Source organism: Gossypium raimondii, chromosome 10 (assembly GCF_025698545.1).
Source record: "Gossypium raimondii isolate GPD5lz chromosome 10, ASM2569854v1, whole genome shotgun sequence".
Taxonomy (NCBI): Eukaryota; Viridiplantae; Streptophyta; class Magnoliopsida; order Malvales; family Malvaceae; genus Gossypium; species Gossypium raimondii.
Genome location: NC_068574.1, coordinates 54,485,790 through 54,509,049, shown reverse-complemented (window position 1 = coordinate 54,509,049; position 23,260 = coordinate 54,485,790). Strand labels below are relative to the sequence as shown.

The 23,260-nt window shown below is 35.6% G+C and overlaps 2 protein-coding genes and 1 long non-coding RNA gene across 3 annotated transcripts in view; 2 read left to right on the top strand and 1 right to left on the bottom strand.

The window, feature by feature from the left end:
* LOC105777058 (ATP-dependent RNA helicase DBP3) overlaps positions 1-23,260 on the bottom strand; it is a 49,029-nt gene that overhangs the window by 4,649 nt on the left and 21,120 nt on the right. The gene's annotated exons all lie outside the window — the stretch shown is intronic.
* On the top strand, positions 1,042-9,079 carry LOC128033858 (uncharacterized). Its single transcript, XR_008190006.1, has 2 exons — positions 1,042-1,130; positions 8,897-9,079. It is a non-coding gene; the product is annotated as an uncharacterized LOC128033858 (long non-coding RNA).
* LOC128033857 (uncharacterized) lies at positions 10,741-13,881 on the top strand. The gene is made up of 2 exons (XM_052622309.1): positions 10,741-11,982; positions 12,065-13,881. The coding sequence occupies exon 2, from the start codon at positions 12,175-12,177 to the stop codon at positions 12,805-12,807; it is 633 nt and encodes a 210-aa protein (XP_052478269.1). The 5' UTR covers positions 10,741-11,982; positions 12,065-12,174; the 3' UTR covers positions 12,808-13,881.

Here is a 23,260-nt window from a genome sequence, read left to right as displayed (position 1 = left end):
ATTTTAATTAGCCTAAATTAAATTAAGTACATTCCATGCCGTAATAATTTGTTTTCGCTCCAATTCAACAATTTAATGTTAATTTTAAGCCATGCGCAGGTTAAGGACATTTGGATGTTGGAATGAGCTCAATTTGGAAACTGATTTTCATGAATGAAGCTGTGGGATAAGGATGATCATATGCTGGTTTTGAAAAAATTAAATTGACATGGTCAAAATATAAAATTCAATGACCAAAATTACCACAAAAGACATTGGGACAAAAGAAGAAAATTCGGTCCAATTAGAAATGCAGCAGGCTGAATGTGCAAACAAAACCAACAAGGGAATTATTTGATTTCCTTTTCGGAATGGTGACCGACTCTAATTAAAGCAAGGGGACCCCGTTTCAGCCTTGAGAAGTAAAATTGAAGTGAAACTCTAGTGAGCTGGAGCTATTTTTGTGCGACGGGATATGAAAAGGGAGTAGATTAGATTTTGATTTTTGATTTATTCCATAAAAAGAGGCATTCAGCAGCTTAAAAAGGGCAGTCAAAAATAGAGGAAGATATAGCAGAGGAGCATGGCACTCGAGCAAGAAAAAAAAGTTCTCTAATTGAACCAGCAAAGACCGATCAAGTAGCTGGAATAGCAGCCTAAAATTTTAGCTAGTAGAGAGGAGGGAAGCTCGACGATTTCGGAAGTTTTCTTTTCCAAGATTCAGTTCGTAATTCATGTTATTTACAATTGATTCTTGCCTTATTTTACTTGCTATGAGTGGCTAAATTTCTTAAGCTTAGTTAGATACTTATGAAACCGAGCACAAGTGATTTGAGGATTTATTTTGTTTTAAATTCGAATTCGGCATTCTTGAATTGTTGTTTTATCGCTCAAGGAATTTTTCTCAATCAACTGGATTGATCACCTATTTAATTTGGGAATTTTCTTATAATCATCCAAGTGCAAATTAAGTAATCAATTTCTTAATTAAACTTAGAATTGGTGATGATTAATTGGCTGCAGACTAATTAAAACAACTAAGGATTTAATTTTAGAAGTCATTGGAGGATTTTCTTTTATTAATGCTAGGTGAAGTCTCTAAAATACTAATTGCACCTTTAATTAGTCAACAAATAGATAATTAAAGGTAAGTTTGCAGTTATGAACGTTCTCTAATTGAATAAAAATTTTCTGGGGATAGGAAGTCGCTTCGTAAGTGATTTCTCAGCCTAGTCTTGAGTTAGTCTACTAGGATAATTTAAGGCGCAAAGGACTTGTCTTTGGCGATTAAGGAATCAATAACTAAGCATTCTTTCTCTTTATTTTGATAATTTTCAACATTCATAATTAAAGCTAAAACTTGTTTGTCACTTTAGGTTATTTTTAGCAAACGTAGAAGCATAAACCCCCCTAATTTTTCTTTCTTGCATGCGTTTTACATTACCTTAATTTCAACTCTCTTCAAATAGATTGAACACGAGCTTCTTCGTGGGATGATTCCCTATTTACCCTATATTACCAGTTAATGTTGGTTGAATAGTGGATTTAAAATTCGATAGTTATAAAGACAGCTAACAAATTTTGGAGCCGTTGCCGGGGAAGCGACGTAGTCAAATCTATTTGATTTTCAGAAGTTATTTTGTTTTCTTGTTTTTCTTTATGTAGATAGATTAATTCTTTTGGTATATGTTATTAAGGAGCGGACGACGAACATTGATGTTCCCTGTTAACATCACCAATCAACAAGCCGAACCTCACAACCTCTACGTTGAGCCTAACGTTTCAGAAGATAACGACATGGCCAACCAAACCTTGAAGCAATTAGCCGCACCAAACTTGGCTGCACAACCACCATCTATCACTTATCCCGCCCTTGATAGGCCATTAAAACTCAAATGATGAAGATGATGGCCGACCAAAAGAAGGAAACCTAGGGAAGATTCCAAGCTTTGGAATCAGCCGTGAAGCAATTGCAAACTAGAGCCTCATCAATCGATGTTAACCTTGGGAACTTGCAAGCACAAGTGAATAACCAATTGCCATCACAGCCAGTGGCGAATCCAAGGGATAATGTTAGTGTCGTAACTTTACGAAGCGGGAAGGAGTTAAGACTAGATTAAAAAAGGTCCAAAACAGCGATGAAGAGAGCGAGACCTAGGTATAAAAAGTCCAACTCAATGATAGAATAGAGGAGAATTTAGTCATGCCAAAGGCTGATTTGCAATTGTCAAGAACAGCCCTAAGGGAGGCAGAAAAATCGCACCTACAGCAGCCCACAGTTTCGCGTGAGGCAGTACGTTCTGAGTAGAAAATGCAGGCCTTCGAGCCTCACGAGGAGAAACGTTCGAACGCTAATGACCAGCAGCGATCTTATGCACTAAAAGCTCCGTTTCCACAGCGCTTGAGGAAGGAAAAGTCAGACGATGTTAATGCTGAAATTCTGGAGACTTTTCGCAAGGTACAAGTTAATATTCCATTGATTGATGCAATTAAACAAGTGCCTAGATATGCTAAGTTTTTGAAAGAGTTATGCACATCTAAAAGGAAATTAATTGGAAATGAGAAGATTAGTTTAGGCGAAAATGTATCTGCGGTATTTCAAAAGAAACTCTCACCTAAATGCAAAGATCTGGGAATGTTTTTCGATACCTTGTAAGATAGGAGACCTTAAACTTGATAGAGCTATGCTTGATTTAGGAGCTTCTATAAATGTCATGCCTAGAAGTATCTACGACAGAGTACAATTAGGTTCATTAAAAGTAACAGGACTGATAATTCAACTTGCGGATAGGAGTAATGCCTACCCTGATGGCGTCTTAGAAGATGTTCTAGTGCAAGTAAATGAGTTAGTCTTTCCAGCCGATTTCAATTTTTTAGACATGGGACCTAATAATAATTCGATTGATGTACCCTTACTTTTAGGTAGACCTTTCCTTAAGACCGCTAGAACGAAAATTGGTTTACATAAAGGGAATTTAACTATGGAATTTGATGGTGAGATAATAAAATTTAATATATTTGATGCTATGAGATATCCCACTGATATTAATTTTGTGTTTGCCCTTGATGTAATTGATAATTTTTTTCAAGATGTTTATGAATTAGGGGAGGATGACGAGTTAAAAAGTGTTCTAGCTAAAAGCATTTTTGATATCGATGAGCATGAATTTATCATTTCTGATTCTTTAATTAATTCGGTTTGTGCATTAGACTCGCCTAAATTGACACACTTCAAGCCGATCCTCCCTAGCCTTACGGTGACTAATAAGCAAATTCCTTCACTGATTTCAGCACCTAAATTGGAATTAAAAGAGCTGCCCGAAAATTTAAAGTACATTTTTTTAGGTGAAAATCAAACTTTGTCATTAATAGTGTCGAATGCCCTAACCGAAATCCAAGAATCCAAGCTGCTTAGAGTTCTTAGGGAGCATAGAGAAGCCTTCGGTTGAACACTAGCCGACATTAGGGGACTTAGTACGACTTTATGCACTCACAAGATAGCCTTAGAACCAAACTCAGTCCCTAAAAGAGACCCCCAGTGCCGATTGAATCCACCGATGATGGAGGTGGTTAAGACTGAAATTTTAAAATGGTTAGAAGCTGATGTTATTTATCCTATAGCTGATTCAAAATAGGTGAGCCCGATTCATGTTGTCCCTAAGAAAGGAGGAACCACAATAGTCACCAACGAAGAAAGGTTAGAAATTCCTACAAGAGTGTAGAACAATTGGCGGGTTTGTATAGACTATAGGAAGCTGAACAAAGCCACTAAAAAAGACCACTACCCTCTTCCATTCATGGATCAAATGTTAGAAAGGTTCACCGGTCGCTCACATTTTTGTTTCTTAGATGGCTATTCAGGTTATTTACAGGTACCCATCGCACCTGAGGATCAAGAGAAGGCCACCTTCACTTGCCCATTTGGAACTTATGCCTTCAAGAGAATGCCTTTCGGATTGTGCAATGCACCAGCTACGTTTCAGCGAGGTATAACGAGTATTTTTTCAGATTTTATTTCATATTTAATGGAAGTATTTATGGATGACTTTACTGTTTATGGTGATTCATTTGATCAGTGTTTGCATCATCTTGTGTTAGTGCTTAGGCGTTGCATTGAGACTAATCTGATATTGAATTTTGAGAAATGTCATCTCATGGTTGAGAAAGGTGTAGTATTGGGGCATGTCGTCTCAGCTAGAGGTTTAGAAGTCGACCAAGCCAAAGTTGAGGTGATTAAAAATTTACCTTATCCTAGTATTGTGAAAGGAATTCGATCCTTCTTGGGGCATGTAGGTTTTTACCATTGGTTTATCAAGAATTTTTCGCAAATATCTTCATCTTTATGTGCATTACTAGGTAAGGATGTCACATTCGAATTTAATGAAAATTGTAAAAAATCTTTTGATGAATTGAAACAAAAATTGATCGCGGCACCTATCATTCAAGGACCAAATTATGCATTACCTTTCGAGATTCTATGTGATGCTAGTGATAAGGCTGTTGGTGCGGCATTAGGACAAAGAAATGGTAGGGAGTCTTATATTATTATGTATGCTAGTGAGCTATTAAACCCTGTTTAGTGCAATTACACCACACCGAGAAAGAACTCTATGCCATAGTCTTTGCCTTAGAGAAATTTAGAGCGTATTTGCTAGGAGTCAAAGTCGTGGTATTTTCTGACCATAGTGCTCTTAAATATTTGTTGCGTAAAAAAGAATCCAAGCCTAGATTGATTAGGTGGATTTTGTTGCTGCAAGAATTCGACTTAGAAATTAAAGATAAGAAGGGTAAAAAGAACCTTGTTGCTGATCATTTCAGTAGGATAGAGACTAGAGTTTTAAGGAATGAGCCGAGCGACTTATTTCCCGATGAGAGACTTTATAGTATGTCTAGTGTTTTTCCATGGTATGCCGACATAGTGAACTAATTAGTGACTAAAGAGTTTCCCACGAATGCACCTAGGCATTTGAGAGAAAAATTAGAAGTTAAGCCTGATTTTACTTATGGGAAGAGCCATACCTTTGGTGATTTTGTAGTGACCAAATAATTAGGCGTTGTGTCGATGATAGTTAGATAGAATCGGTGCTTAATTTTTGTCATTCTCGAGAAGGTGGGGGACATTTTGGGCCTAAGAGAACAGCTCATAAGATACTCGAGTGTAGGTTATTTTGGCCGACTATTCATAAAGACTTATACGCATTTTGCAAAAATTATGTCTCATGTCAAAAAACCGGCAACTTAAGTAGCAGAAATCAAATGCCATTACATAATTTTTATGTTTGTGATATATTTAATGTATGGGGTATTGATTTCATGGGGCCTTTTCCTTCTTCTTTCGGTTATCTATACATTCTTGTGTGTGTTGATTACTTGTCGAAATGGGTGGAAGCATTTCTAACTAGGGCCGATGATGCTAAAACTATGGTGAAATGTCTTAAGACCAACATCTTAAATAGATATGGAGTACTAAGGGCTATAATTAGTGACAAGGGAACACATTTCTGTAATAGAACCTTGAGAGCCTTATTTGCACAATTTGGTGTCACCTACAAAGTATCGACAGTTTATCACCCTCAAACCAATGGGCAAGCCGAGAGTAGTAACAAGGAAATTAAGGGAATTTTAGAGAAAATTGTTAAACCCAATAGGAAAGATTGGAGCCAAAGGTTGGATGAAGTATTGTGGGCTGTTCGAACAGCTTACAAAACTCCAATAGGGATGTCGCCTTATAGGGTTGTTTTTGGAAAGGCATGTCATCTTCCCGTAGAGCTCGAACATAGGTCATTTTGGGCTGTTAAGCAATGCAATTTGGACTATAGATTGGCAGGTGAAGCGCGCAAGTTGAAGTTGCAGGAATTGGAGGAGTTGCGCTTAGAAGCATATGACAATTCAGTTATTTACAAAGGTAAGTCGAAGGCATTTCGTGACTCAAAGCTGATTTGCAAGGAATTTAAGGTGGGGGAAAAGGTATTACTATTTAATTCTAAGCTTAAATTGTTTCCTAGTAAGTTAAAATCAAGGTGGCTTGGACCATTTATAATAACTGAGGTGCATCATCATGGGGCAATCGAAATTAGGAGCCTCGAAACTAATAAAATTTTCAAGGTGAATGGTTACAGGTTGAAACATTTTCATGAAGGGGAGCAAGCAGCTTGGTTGGAGGAGATCAATCTTGAGGATCCATGAAGAATTGCGATGTCGAGCCAACGACTTCAAACAAAGGCGCTTGTGGGAGGCAACCCACTTATTCAGGGAAGTTTTTTTTCTTTTATCTTTTACATTATTATTGTTTCTTTCCATTAGTAATTTTTTAATTTTCTTTTGCATTAGGGACAATGCAAACATTAAGTATGGGGGAGAATCAATTCATTGATTTTCTAGCATATTTGATGCTTGTTTTTAGCAAATTTTATGAATAAATTTTGTTAAATTTCTTGAGGAGAATATTGAATTAAAAGAATGAAGGTATATTTTATGAATTCAAGTTGATTGTGATTGTTGTATGTCGATTGGTTGGGTTAAATTTTGTTTTCAAATGACTGATTTTGGGTTAGAAAAGAAAATGGGAAAAAGAAAAAAAATTGGAAATGGATCAAAGTTAGTCTATTTAATTGATCAATCATGTGGTCCTTGTGAGGAATTTGAGCCTAGAGAGTAAAGTTGGGACATCCATGCCAACTTGAGAGGTTATCATTCATTCATGTGTGATTATTGTTATCGACTGTCAATTACTCTAGAACTTGCTTTAGATCTTATTAAGTCTAGTAATACATTTGATTTACATTAATATGATTTAAGAGGCATTAGGAATTAAGCCACGATTACTTATAAAAGCCGACCTTGACATTATTCCAATTAGTTAGCCAATTTGAAGCCTTAATTTCCCAATTTTTTATGTACCTCTAGAAATTAAACCAAAGCCTGAATCAACTCACCTTTTTAGGCTAGTTAATTCAGTTTGGAAGTCCATCTTAATTTCGACATATGTTGGCCGATTTGGGGTGGTTTTACGCTGGAAATTAGGGGATGATTTTCTTGAGAAAAAATCAGTAAGTTGCAGCCTTTCTATTAAACTAAATGAATGAGGCATTATGTGATCATAATGAAGTGGATCGGCCGAATCAAGTGGTATGAAAATGGAAACGATGAAAGGCTGATTGCATTAGTTATCTACTCTTGAAGAAAAAAAAAGAAAAAAAAGAAATAAGAGAGATTGATGACTTCCAAACGATTGTACTGGCCTAAGAAAACTAGCTCCACAATCCAAATAAATTCCTCATGTCCGCCAAACAGTACCTTGGCCCCATTACAACCTTTATTTAGCCTCGATTATATTTATGGAATTTTATGTGTTATGTTATAGATAAGGTGGACAAGCAAGCCTATGGTGGTTAATTACTGTCAATTTCAATTTGAGAGCAACATACTAGCCTAAACACATTGAGTGGCGAGTGTTAATCATTTTCTCTTCCTTCAGTGAGAATTGATCAAAATAAGCATTCGTACATTTTGATTAATTTTGAATTCTTGTGGATTTAAAGCATATTTTCTTTTCTTTGATAAACCAAAATCTAGGACTGTTGATTTCCAAATTCATCCCAAGCATGAACGATACAACAACTCTTGATTAAAACTTGATTTCTTGAGAGCCTTCTTGATTCTTTTCGACTTGATTGCTCAAGGACGATCAATAGTTTAAGTATGGGGGAGTTTGTTAAGTTCAATTTTGAGCTTAACTTATTCAACTAAGTTTTTTAAATTATTGATTAATTTCTGATCAATTGAATTTTAATTAGCCTAAATTAAATTAAGTACATTCCATGCCGTAATAATTTGTTTTCGCTCCAATTCAACAATTTAATGTTAATTTTAAGCCATGCGTAGGTTAAGGACATTTGGATGTTGGAATGAGCTCAATTTGGAAACTGATTTTCATGAATGAAGCTGTGGGATAAGGATGATCATATGCTGGTTTTGAAAAAATTAAATTGACATGGTCAAAATATAAAATTCAATGACCAAAATTACCACAAAAGACATTGGGACAAAAGAAGAAAATTCGGTCCAATTAGAAATGCAGCAGGCTGAATGTGCAAACAAAACCAACAAGGGAATTATTTGATTTCCTTTTCGGAATGGTGACCGACTCTAATTAAAGCAAGGGGACCCCGTTTCAGCCTTGAGAAGTAAAATTGAAGTGAAACTCTAGTGAGCTGGAGCTATTTTTGTGCGACGGGATATGAAAAGGGAGTAGATTAGATTTTGATTTTTGATTTATTCCATAAAAAGAGGCATTCAGCAGCTTAAAAAGGGCAGTCAAAAATAGAGGAAGATATAGCAGAGGAGCATGGCACTCGAGCAAGAAGAAAAAGTTCTCTAATTGAACCAGCAAAGACCGATCAAGTAGTTGGAATAGCAGCCTAAAATTTCAGCTAGTAGAGAGGAGGGAAGCTCGACGATTTGAGAAGTTTTCTTTTCCAAGATTCAGTTCGTAATTCATGTTGTTTACAATTGATTCTTGCCTTATTTTACTTGCTATGAGTGGCTAAATTTCTTAAGCTTAGTTAGATACTTATGAAACCGAGCACAAGTGATTTGAGGATTTATTTTGTTTTAAATTCGAATTCGGCATTCTTGAATTGTTTGTTTTATCGCTCAATGAATTTTTCTCAATCAACTGGATTGATCACCTATTTAATTTGGGAATTTTCTTATAATCATCCAAGTGCAAATTAAGTAATCGAATTTCTTAATTAAACTTAGAATTGGTGATGATTAATTGGCCTGCAGCTAATTAAAACAACTAAGGATTTAATTTTAGAAGCCGCTGGAGGATTTTCTTTTATTAATGCTAGGTGAAGTCTCTAAAATACTAATTGCACCTTTAATTAGTCAACAAATAGATAATTAAAGGTAGGTTTGCAGTTATGAACGTTCTCTAATTGAATAAAAATTTACTGGGGATAGGAAGTCGCTTCGTAAGTGATTTCTCAGCCTAGCTGCTGAGTTAGTCTACTAGGATAATTTAAGGGCGCAAAGGACTTGTGCTTGGCGGATTAAGGAATCAATAACTAAGCATTCTTTCTCTTTATTTTGATAATTTTTCAACATTCATAATTAAAGCTAAAACTTGTTTGTCACTTTAGGTTATTTTTAGCAAACGTAGAAGCATAAACCCCCTATTTTTTCTTTCTTGCATGTGTTTTACATTACCTTAATTTCAACTCTCTTCAAATAGATTTAACACGAGCTTCTTCGTGGGTCGATTCCCTATTTACCCTATATTACCAGTTAATGTTGGTCGAATAGTGGATTTAAAATTCGATAGTTATAACGACAGCTACCAAATTTTGGCGCCGTTTTGGGGGTGGGGTTCAGAGGCCAAAACGACATCGTTTTGGGCCTCTGACTCGCGACCCGACCCAAGAGTTCACAGGATCCGCGTGTTGGCGGTGAATGGACTATTTGCAACACTGGTCCCTCTGCGTTTATGTTTCATTTAATTTACTCCTTTTTGTTTTTTTAAATTTATCCCCAGAATTTTTCTTTTTTTTCAAACTCGTCCCTGGCTCACTGACACACCGAAACGGCGGACACGTGTCCAGATTTTGGTTTATTTATCCATTCGGTCCCCAACTTTTGCACAACTTTGATTTTACTCCTCTTTGCTTATTATATTACCTTTTTTGCCCTTTAAATTCATTTTTGTCCCGATTTGGTCCCGATTTTGTTAGATTTCAATTTATTTTTGCAAATTATGTTATTTATTTATTTTAAAATTTATATTATTATTTAACTCGTTCTTTTATTATTTATTTTGATTTTTATACATATTATTTATTTTAAAACGTTTACTTAATATTTATTTAAGGTTTTATTACATCATTTGTTTTAAATATCTTATATGTATAATATCTTTTAACATTTTTCATATACTTTTTTAAATAAAAATAATCATTATTTATTTATTTATTTTAAATTATTTCGATTTTTTGTATTTTATTTTTAAAAATTGGCTCGTTTATTCTATGTTCGGTTTATAATTTTATTTCTCTTCATTTATTTACTATTTTTATGTACTTTCAAATTTAGTTTTATCCATTATTGTCATTATTATCATTTGCTAGTATATTGACATTTGCGTTATCATGAGTGTTGTCGTTTATGCGTATTAACTTTACGATTCATTAGTATTGATGCCATGTCTATTATGTCTTTTTATGTAAATTATTTCATTATCAATTTCAAAAGTATATGACAATATCGTTATTAGCGCATAGGATCCTTTCAAAGTTTAAACGATCTCTTTAAAAGCATAATGAAATAAAATATGTGCATATTGATAGATATTTTGTCGACTTTCGTCCATTATTCAAATAAAAAGGAAAAAGTTTTCAAATAAGGCAATATTTCGCGTTTGAAAATTGAGAGAACGTGCCCTAACGTCTTTGGGTTTCGATTTCGTTTGACCAAAGCAAAATATCTTTTAAACTTTCAAAGTAAGGCAATATTTTGCGTTTGAAAATTTGGGAGAACGTGCTCTAACGAGCTAGGTTTCGATTTCTCATTCGACCAAATAGCCAAATATCTTTTAAACTTTCAAAGTAAGGTAATATTTTGCGTTTGAAAATTGAGAGAACATGCCCTAACGTCTTTGGGTTCCGATTTCTCGTTCGACCAAAAGCCAAATATCCTTTTAAAATTTCAAAGTGAGCCAATATTTTGCGTTTAGAAATTGAGAAAACGTGCCCTAACGTGCTGAGTTTCGATTTCTCGTTCAACTAAATAGCCAAATATCCTCTTAAATCTCAATCAATGTTGTCTGAGTTTTTTTTAAGGATCGTACTCTAAATCTCTTTAAAATTTTCAATCTTCGACATTAAGAAATTAACTAATCAACTAGGTATCAATTTTGGGCGTTACGAGGGTGCTAATCCTTCCTCATACGTAACCGACTCCTTAACTCATTTTTTTGAATTTCGTAGACCGAAATTATTGTTTTAATAAATCAAATCATTTATTATTATAACATCTTTTACGAGGTGACCCAGTCACACCTCATCAAAAAAGATTGGTGGTGACTCTCGTTTTCTTCTTCATTTTAAAAAAAACCAAGTCGACGCCGTTTTACCCGAAAAAAATGTGTCAACAGCTTGGCGACTCCACTGGGGATGTAACACGAGAGTCAAGCCACGAGTTGATTACTTTTTGTATTTTTTTCGAAAATTGAAGATTTGGTTTAAATTTACGATCCTTTCATTGCATTTCATTCGTCTTTATTTCAGTTTTTTTATTGTGATTTGATTGCTGTGGTAGTTTAAGCTTGGTATATTGCTGCATTGCATTGCCTGACCTTGGGTCACACCCTGCTAAGTGGGAGAGAGAAACTAGTCCTTCGTGAGGTTTTCACCTCCGTGTAGGATAGTGGATCGCTTCCGGGATACATTTGTACTGATGTCTTCGTGAGATTTTCATCTCTGTGTAGCCATAAGGAAATGTGTCCCCCTGAATTGAACTCGATCCGTATGAACCTATAATGGGTGAGGATTGAGGAATCTGCAAGTTCAGGTACCCTTACTTTAGAATCGAACCTCATATAACGAGCCTTAAGAGCTTACCCTAGGTAGAGCCATGCCAAACCCTTAAGAGCTTAACGTGCAATACTAACTTATTTTGGTTTGCTTTGATTTTGATTGCATGACATTTTCATTTCTAAAGAGGTGTTGGTTAACATTCAATATCTAAATAGAGAAGCTCAACATGGAAAGGAAGTTTCTTGGTAAAGTGGAAGACAATGCGGCTGTCCGAGTTTGGTCCGAAAAAGTTTAGCAAGAAAAAGGTGATAGCCTAATGGAAGGATACGCATCAGAATTATGAGACTCCACTCACATTAGTGTGACTCAGGATGGTGTGCAATAATAAAAAGAGATATGGAACCAGTGGGATAACGAGATCAAGCAACTCTTTTATAGCAACTACGGTGATCTGCATTATTTGCTTGATGTAAGAGTAGACAAGTGCCTATTTTGAGCCCTTGCATCGTACTAGAATCTGACCTATAGTTGTTTCACGTTTGGGAAAATAGATTTGGTACCTACAGTAGAGGAATATACAACCTTGCTATGGTGTCCGAGGATCCAAGTTGACAAAGTCTACTCGAGAGCAGCTAATGTTCCGACATTCTTGAAGAAATTAATGTGCATCACCGGAATGAGCGAGCAATGGGTTGCAGCCCGGATTAAGCAAAATGGGGACAGTAAATGCATACCTTGGAAAAACTTGCAAGATCTGATCTTGACACGTCCGGATATAAAGAAGAGGGTTGATATCTTTACATTAAGCATTTATGGCTTAGTTGTCTTCCCTAAGGCATTAGGCCATGTGGATGAAGCAGTTTCAGATTTATTTGATAGGCTTGACAAGGGAGTCACACCGGTCCCAACAATTTTGGCTGAAACCTTCAGGTCCCTAAATGCGTCTAGAAGGGCGGATGAAGGAAGGTTCATCGGATGCGTGCAGTTGCTATTGGTGTGGTTCCATAGTCACTTTTGGAAGGTGGAAAAGGTCTCATATCGGGTCTTCTCAGAAAATTACTCCCCATTAAAAGAGCTAGTGGCTACACCAAGACGAGACGACATCACAGAAGAGAAGTGGATGGCAATTCTCCACAGTCTTCAAGAAGATGACGTTGAATGGAAAGCTCCTTGGATGGTGCCGGACGAGATCTTATATCGATGTGGGGACTTCCACTGGGTCCTTTTACTTGGAATTTGGGGAGCTGTCGAATATACCCCTTTGCTTGTATTAAGACAATATAGGTCGAGATAGTTTACACCGGCCACAGTTCGAGTTCTCTTATAAGGATGATAACTATAAGAGAAAATTTTAAGAAATATCTAACGCTTGGAAACGAGTTCACCGGATGAAAAGATTTACTGTAGGGGCAATGACAACTCCCAAATATTATGGGTGGTGGAGCAAAAGGGTCAATGACAGTATCCCTTGGCCGAGAGAAGATTGCGTTCAGTCTCTAGAGGAACAGCTGCAAGTAGTTTCGTCGGAATTGGAGTTCATCAAAAAGGACTTTGAAAAAAGGAGTTCGGAGTGGGGAAAGAAGATAGAGCGGCTAGAAGAGGAGAAGATGCGTTTGGGGCTAGACGTCGATATCCACAAGCTAGAAGCTGAGAAACTAAAGAAAGGGAAGAAAAAGGCTGAAGAGGATTTGGATAGTCTAAAAACAGATTATAAGAAGTTACAGTTGTCGATAAGAACTACCGGTTTGGGTAAATAGTCGGAGTAGTGGTGACAAGAGATCAAGAAAGAAAGAACTAAGGCTGATAAGTGGGAAAAAGAATTTCAAGACGCTCGAGCTCGAGAAAGCATTTTGGAGAAAAGCTTGTCAGAATGCCAAAATGAAAAAGCAGGATTAAAAGCTCGGGTGGCAGAGCTAGAAAAGTCACTTCACCTGTACCGTAGTCGCAACTCCGCAATCGAACTGAGGGCGAGTTTGAAAAAGATCGATGAATTGAATGGAAAGATAGGAGAGCATGAGGATGCATTGTAAAATTCTGAATTGCAAGTGGAGCTTCTTCAAAGGAGTAATGAGCAATGGCAAGAGCAATTCCATCGTTCTCAAAGTCAGATTAGAGAAAGGGACTATATTATGGGAGAAGCTGTAACTCAAGTGCGGGAAATAGCCGATCATTTGCAAACCTTAGTGGTTCAGGCTGATGAATTGAGTTTAAAGTATGAATCAAAATTGAGACGAGGTCGAGATTTATCTTGGCTCCTTAGGAAGGTTAAGGCTTTAGGTATAAAAGCAAAGCCGTATATGTAATCCATTTCATGTAAAGGAATTTGTTTTCTAGTCGAGTTTTTCTAATGAAATTGAATTAGAATCAATGCCTCTTTTTGCATTCATGCATCTACACTACATTTCATTGCATGCATTAAGTTTCATAAAAGGGCCCTAATTAATCAAAATTGTCACAGTTACCCTGGAAACCAACAAGAATCCAACCAAATATCATTACGGTACTCGTCGCCAAACAAAAGTAATGGATCAGAGGTTAGAAATATTGGAACAATTGCAAAAGGATATGCAAGATCAGATGCAAGAACGACTGGATAAAATTCAGCAAGACATGCTAGAATCCCAGAGCACTATGATAAATAAATTAAAGCAGTTATTGGCTGGAGGGAACGATAAAGGAAAAAGCCCTATAGTTGATTTTGGGGTTGATCATGAGGACCCTGCTTATCCTCCAAGTTTTACCCCAACAAGCACCCAGGTACAACTAGACATGTGCCCACAAAGAGCACCTGTAACACCCCTAACCCGTATCCGTCGCTGAATTAGGGTTACGAGGCATTACCGAACAAATTCAACATTTTTAAAACCAAACTGATCACAACGTAAAAATTTAATTACTTTCGCATAGCTATTATAATTTAAAATCAAAATGTAATTAACATTGTACTCAAACCTATACATGCCATAAGATTGAGTTCAAATATTTAACAAAATACCAAAAGAAGTCGATAGTGTGATGGACTATGCTGATGATCCCCGAGCTCGTAACGCGTCTCCAAAATCTATAAAAGCAAATGGACGAAAACAAACAAAGTAAGCTTTTATAGCTTAGTAAGTCTACAGCATAACTAAATGTATATAAATATATAAATAAAGTTACTTTTTAATCTATTTCACTGAGATTTCAATTAACACGAATAACTAATATTTATATATTATTGTACTCAGCCCATTTCATTTATAGACAGATATGCATACCTGTCGAAAGCGATCAATTGAATATATATTTTTATACCAAACACATTACAATGAATGTATACAACAGCATATATATATTATACACATATCATAACCGAATGTGTATGAATACTCATTTTAAACTTTAAACCAATACAAATCTAATACATATGAACGAATGCATTCATTTTCATCAAATACTTATAAACCAAGGTATATATATATCTCGAATGCATATATAGTTACTAATCAAATATGTGTACGAATATTTAAAAGTATATATTTATCAAATGCATAATCCCAGAGCATATATATATTTCTCAATTGTATAAGCCGGATATATATATATATAATCATCAAACGCACTTAGCCAAATGTATATATATAAATATACTTATCAATTAAATATATCCAAAATCATATAATTGTACACCTAATCAGATACTCAAAACAGATTCACCGGCATTTAGCCTGCTAGGCTTTAAGCCTAATTCAATACATCGGCACTTAGCCTGCTAGACATATAGTCTGAAATATTTCACCGGCATTAAGCATGCTAGACATATAGTCTGAAGTGCTTCACCAAAGAATAAGCACGCTAAGCGCTATGCTTGAAAATCTCAATTTTCCCATATACGAATAATTTCCTCAAATACTTATTAACAAAAAACACACATTCATTGTAGTCCATATTCAATCACAAAAGAGTTTGCGAATCATACATTCGATTCAATTCAAGAATCAGTACAAAATATACATTTAGATATATTCGAACTCCCAAGTACGCTTTTTAACATTTATACCTTAAAATATAATCAAGACTTATTCATATATATATATATATATAGATGTTCCAACTCCATATACTTACTTATTCGAAATTATCTGTACAATTACAACATACATACTTTTAATCAAAACCAAATGTTTTTACATACATCTATATGTTCAAACTTATGTATACATATGTACTATACATATCTTTAATTTAAGCAAGAATTTATACATGTATTTACTTACATATATTTGAATCTTAAGTGCACATATATATAACTCTCATACAACCAACCAAATTCAAGTATATGTATACATATAGATACATATATAATTATTTGAATTTATATATATATAACTTTATACTATTCATACTTTAAATTAGTTCAAAAATTTATATAAGCATATACCTATATATTTGAACGTTGTATATACATATTTATACCATTTATAATTTGAATTTATTCAATTAAATTACTTTTAATTATAGCTCAACAACAACATAATACATATTCATGCATATATATATTGATTTAATAACATTAAATAGCTAATAGACTTACCTCGGACGATGGAAAATCGAAGTCGGACGATTATTCGACTAATTTGGCTTTTCCCCGATCTAACTCCGATTTCTTTGGTTCTCGATCTAAATATATTCAAAATAAGATAATTTATTTATTAACACATTCAATTTAATCCAAAAACACATAATTTGGCAAATTACTATTTTGCCCCTAATATTTACACTTTTTGCAATTTAGTCCCTATTGCATAAAACACAATTTATACAAAATTTCCCCATACCATACAAGGGCCGAATATTCATGGTTCTCATACAAGTCCACACATTGCATTTATTTCACACTTTAGTCCCCCAAAAATTTAATTTCACAATTTAGCCCTATTTACTCAATTTCACTAAAAATTCCAATACAAAATATATTAATCTAACAAATATATTTCATATTTCACCTACTAACATCATAAAACTCAAGCATTCATCAATAGCACATTTCAAAATCATCCACAATTCACAAAATTAAGATATGGGTTTTGAAGAACACGAAGCAACGATCTCAAAACGTAAAATTATCAAAACCAAAGTAAAACATACCTTGAATTAAGCTTGTTAATGACCGAATACCTCAAAGCTTTTAAACCCTATTTGTTTTTCTAAGTTTGACAAAGGAAGAATGAAAATAATGGCTTCAATTGATTTATTATATCATATGTTTATTTAATTATTAGTTTACTATATTAACCTTTAATACAAAATATATAAACTTTATAATATAAGGTCATTTTTGACCATTATCACCCACTCACTACTTTATGGTCTTATTGCATCATAAATCCTTCCATTTAAAAAGACAACAACAATTAGGTGCTTTTATAATTAACCCCTAAATTTTTATTTTTTGCGATTTAATCCTTTTATTTAATCGGACACTCAAACAACAAAATTAAAACACGAAAATTTCACACAATCAAATGCACACAAAGTAAACATACAAAATAATATTGAAATATTTTTAGGACTCGGATTTGTGGTCCCGAAACCACTATTCTGATTAGAGTCAAACCGGGTTGTTACAACTCTCCCCCCATAAGGATTTTCGTCCTCGAAAATCTTACCGGTGAATAGGTTTGGATAACGCTCTTTCATTGTATCTTCTGACTCCCAAGTTGCTTCTTCAACTCCGTGTTTATGCCACAATACTTTAACTAACGGAATTTTCTTATTTCGTAATTCTTTGATCTCACGAGCCAGAATGCTAATCGGTTCTTCTTCATATGACATATCAGAGTTAATTTCAATCTCCGTCGGACTAATCACATGTGAAGGATCAGATCGGTATCTACGGAGCATCGAAACATGGAATACGTTATGAATCTTTTCTAACTCAGACGGTAACATCAATCTATAAGCAACCGATCCAACTCGCTCTGTAATCTCATACGGTCCAATAAATCTCGGACTCAATTTGCCTTTACGACCGAATCTAAGTATTTTCTTCCACGGTGAGACTTTTAAAAACACTTTATCCCCGATCCGAAATTCTATATCCTTCTTTTCAAATCCGCATAAGATTTCGACGATCCGATCTTGATTTCGATCGTCGAATCACTTTCACTTTCTGTTCGGTTTCTTTAATCAAATCAACCCCGTGTATCTTATTTTCACTGAGCTCGGTCCAATACAGTGGTGTACGACATTTACGACCGTACAAAGCCTCATAAGTGCCATTTTGATACTTGATTGAAAGCTATTATTATAAGCAAATTCAATCAAAGGTAAGTATCGTTCCCATGTACCTTCAAACTCAAGAATGCAACATCTCAACATATCCTCAAGTATCTGAATGATTCGTTCAGATTGACCATCTGTCTGCGGATGGAAAGCTATGCTAAAATGTAGTTTCGTACCTAAAGCATCTTGTAGTTTCTTCCAAAATCGCGATGTGAATCTCGAATCTCTGTCTGAAACAATAGAAATAGGTACACCATGCAACCTCACAATTTGTGAAATATACAATTACGCAAGTTTATCGAGCGAAAAATCATATTTAATCGGAATAAAGTGAGCCGATTTTGTCAATCTATCAACAACAACCCAAATTGCATCTTTCTTCTTTGGGTGTTAACAGTAAACCGGATACAAAATCCATCGTAACTCTATCCCATTTCCATTCAGGTATCATGATCGGCTGAAGCAATCCAGAAGGTACCTAATGCTCCGCCTTTACTTGCTGACATATTAAACATTTCGAAACAAAGTCAGAGATGTCTCGTTTCATTCCATGCCACCAATAGTGTTGTTTCGAGATCATTATACATTTTCGTATACGGATGAATGAAAATCGACTATTATGGGCTTCATTCAAAATCATCTGAATTAACTCTGGATTTTTCGGAACATATAATCGATTTCTGAATCTCAAACAATCCTCAGTATCAACTAGAAACTCTGAATCAACATTTAAGTCACACTGAGTTCGTTTTGCAATTAAATCATCATCGGTTTTCTGAGCTTCACAAATCTGTTGAACAAATAACGGTTTTGCTTTCAACTCAGCTACTATCGCATCATCATCAGATCATCAGACATAGCCATATGTGCGTTCATTGCACGCAAAGCAAACAATGATTTTCTACTTAGGGCATCAGCAACAACATTAGCCTTTCTCGGATGATAGTCAATCACAAGCTCGTAATCTTTCAGCAATTCTAACCATCGACACTGCTCAAATTCAGATCTTTCGAGTCATCAAATATTTCGTGCTTTTGTGATCGAATAAACATGACATCTTCGCCAAACAAATAGTGACGCCATATTTTTAACGCAAATACAATAGCGGCCAATTCCGGATCATCGTCGGATAGTTCTTTTCATGCGGCTTTAAGCGTCTCGAGGCATAGGCTACAACTTTGCCTTCTGCATCAATACACAGCCCAAACCATTTAAAGATGCATCACTATAGATAACAAACTCTTTACCCGATTCAGGTTGAACTAGGACTGGAGCTTCGGTCAAAAGAACTTTCAACTGATCAAAGCTTTTCTGACACTTTCCTGACCACTCGAACTTAACGTCTTTTTGTAGTAGCTTTGTCATCGGGGTCGCAATTATAGAGAACCCTTTCACAAAACGTCTATAATAGCCAGTGAGCCCCAGAAAGCTTTGAACTTTCGAAACATTCCTCGGAGGTTTCCAGTCAAGTATAGCTGAAATTTTACTCGGATCAACCCGAATACCCGATGCTGATACAACATGGCCCAGAAAACTGACTTCACGTAACCAGAACTCACATTTACTAAACTTTGCATACAACTGCTTATCTCGCAAAGTTTGTAATACAAGTCTCAGATGTTCGGCATGCTCATTTTCGTCTCGAGAGTAGATCAAAATGTCATCAATAAATACTACCACAAACCGATCCAGATACTTCCTAAAGATCCAATTCATCAAATCCATGAAAATAGCAGGTGCATTAGTAAGTCCGAAAGGCATAACAAGAAACTTATAATGTCCGTACCTCATTCGGAAAGCAGTCTTTGGCACATCAGAGTCTTTAACTCATGGCGATAGTAGCCTGATCTCAGATCTATCTTCGAAAACACAGTAGCCCCTTTCAACTGATCGAACAAATCATCAATCCGTGGTAACGGATACTTATTCTTTATAGTCACCTTATTGAGTTGCCGGTAATCAATGCACATTCTCATCGTTCGTCTTTCTTTTCACAAATGTAACTGGTGCACCCAAGGAGAGAAACTCGGTCGTGCAAAACCTTTATCACCAACTCTTGCAACTGTACTTTCAATTCTTTTAATTCGATTGATTGCCATACGGTGCGGAGCTATCGAGATTGAGTCGCCTCGGTACTAACTCAATACCAAACTCTACCTCTCGAATAGGTGGCAAACCCGATAATTCTTCGGGAAACACGTCTGAATACTCGCACACTACTGGCACAGATTCAATCTTCTTTTCGGTCACTTTACTATCAAGAACAAATGCAATGTAAGCTTCACAACCTTTTCTCACATACTTCTGAGCCGACATCGAGGATATTATTGCTGGTAAACCATTCAGATCATTAGATTCAATCCGAATAATCTCATCATTCTGACACCGTAGATCAACAGTTTTTCGTTTGCAGTTTACTATAGCATCATGCAGAGTTAACCAATCCATACCCAGAATTATATCAAACTCGTCGAATGGTAACAACATCAAATCAGCCGGAAAACATAAATCTCGAATCATCAACGGACAATTCTTGCACACTTTGTCAACCAAAACACACCGGCCCAGGGGGTTCGATACTTTAATTACAAACTCAGTAGACTCAACAGACAAAGTCTTACTGAATACTAAAGTCTCACACACATAAGAATGAGTCGAACCAGGATCAATCAATGCAATAACATTAGTATCATAAAGAGTGAAAGTACCAGTAATAACATCTGGAGAAGAAGCCTCCTCCCGAGCACGGATGGCATATGCTCTGGCAGGTGCACGAGCCTCAGATCGAACTGCCGTGTCCTTTGTCCCTCTTTGACTACCGCTTACATTACCCAAATGTCTTCGTGGTCTACCTCGTACTGACACATTACTCGGTCTGGTATTCTGCATAGTGTTTTGCTCAGCTACCATCGGACAGTCTCGAATGAGATGATCCTTTGAACCACACTTAAAGCAAGATCGATCATGTAATCTGCAATCTCCAGGATGCCATTTCCCGCAATGCTTGCACTCTGATCTATTTTGTTGAACACTACCAACGCTAGCAACTGAAGTAGCTCGTGAACTCACGAAGTCGATCTCGATCATACTTAGGAAACCCTACAGTAGCTTTAGATCGGCTATGATCCTCTCTGGATTTTCTTGAGGTCGACTGGAACGATTTACTAAATGATCATTTACGGGAATCTCGAGCTTCATAGTCAGCTTTCCTCTTCTCTTTCCCGAGCTCTTCAGCTTTACAAGCTCGTTCAACAAGTACTACGAACTCCTTTATCTCAAGTATGCCCACTAACAGTTTAATATCTTCATTCAGCCCATCTTCAAATCTTTTACACATAATGGCTTCAGTCGAAACACACTCTCGAGCATATCTACTGAGTCTCACAAATTTCCGTTCATATTCTGTCACTGTCATCCGACCCTGTTTTAATTCAAGAAATTCCTTACGTTTCTGATCAATGAATCTCTGGCTGATGTAATTCTTACGGAACTCAGTCTAAAATAATTCCCAGGTCACTCGCTCTTTCGGAACCACCGATACTAGTGTATTCCACCAGTGATATGCAGTGTCCCGTGGCAAGGATATGGCACATTTCAAGCACTCATCAGGGGTGCAAGACAACTCATCAAATACCTGAATAGTATTATCAAGCCAGAATTCAGCTCGCTCAGCATCATCATCATCAGTAGCTCTGAACTCTTCGGCCCCGTGTTTTCGAATTTTATCAACAGGAGGCTTAAGTAATCTCATCGGAACACTTACTTGAGGTATAACAGGAACCGAAGATGGATTAGTCGTGGGTGGAGGTTGTTGTGCAACCGGATTAGTTCGGACATATTGAGTAAACCAGTCATTCATCATTTGGTAAAAGGCTTGTTTAGCCTCTCCTTCCTGGTTACTCGAGGTCTGTCGAGAATCTACCGGCTCTGTCTCTTACGCGGGAGCAGGCGCTATACTCTCAACATCATCAGCTACGGCTCGATCGGGATCCATTACTATACGAAAACACATTTTTAGACGTCAGCAGTCATCACACTATCTCGATATAAAAAATATGGCATGTATAGCTAGACTCATACACGTTACGTTAGTCCGAGAATCGACTAAATCGTAGCTCTGATACCAATAAAATGTAACACCCCTAACCCGTATCCGTCACCGAATTAGGGTTACGAGGCATTACCGAACAAATTCAACATTTTTAAAACCAAACTGATCACAACGTAAAAATTTAATTACTTTCGCATAGCTATTATAATTTACAATCAAAATGTAATTAACATCGTACTCAAACCTATACATGCCATAAGATTGAGTTCAAATATTTAACAAAATACCAAAAGAAGTCGATAGTGTGATGGACTATGCTTGATGATCCCCGAGCTCAGAACGCGTCTCCAAAATCTATAAAAGCAAATGGACGAAAAAAACAAAGTAAGCTTTTATAGCTTAGTAAGTCTACAACATAACTAAATGTATATATATATAAATAAAGTTACTTTTTAATCTATTTCACTGAGATTTCAATTAACACGAATAACTAATATTTATATATTATTGTACTCATTTTATTTCATTTATAGATGAGATATGCATACACATTAAAGCGATCAATTGAATATATATTTTATACCAAACACATTACAACGAATGTATACAACAGAGCATATATATATATTATACACATATCATAACCGAATGTGTATGAATACTCATTTTAAACTTTAAACCAATACAAATCTAATACATATGAACGAATGCATTCATTTTCATCAAATACTTATAAACCAAGGTATATATATATATATCTCGAATGCATATATAGTTACTAATCAAATATGTGTACCGAACATTTAAAAGTATATATTTATCAAATGCATAATCCCGAGCATATATATATTTCTCAATTGTATAAGTTTGATATATATATATATAATCATCAAACGCACTTAGCCAAATGTATATATATAAATATACTTATCAATTAAATATATCCAAAATCATATAATTGTACACCTAATCACATACTCAAAAGCAGATTCACCTAGGCATTTAGCCCGCTAGGCTTTAAGCTCGATTCAAGACACCAAGCACTTAGCACGCTAGACATATAGTCTGAAATATTTCACCAAGCATTAAGCACGCTAGACATATAGTCAAAGTGTTTCACCGGCAATAAGCACGCTAAGCGCTATGCTTGAAAATCTCAATTTTCCCATATACGAATAATTTCCTCAAATACTTATTAACAAAAAACACACATTCATTGTAGTCCATATTCAATCACAAAAGAGTTTGCGAATCATACATTCGATTCAATTCAAGAATCGTACAAAAATATACATTTAGATATATTCGAACTCCCAAGTACGTTTTTAACATTTATACCTTAAAATATAATCAAGACTTATTCATATATATATATATAGATGTTCCAACTCCATATACTTACTTATTCGAAATTATCTGTACAATTACAACA

Coding starts and splice junctions, on each gene's coding strand:
- LOC128033857 (XM_052622309.1), top strand. CDS start 12,175: ATGTGCATCACCGGAATGAGCGAGCAATGGGTTGCAGCCCGGATTAAG.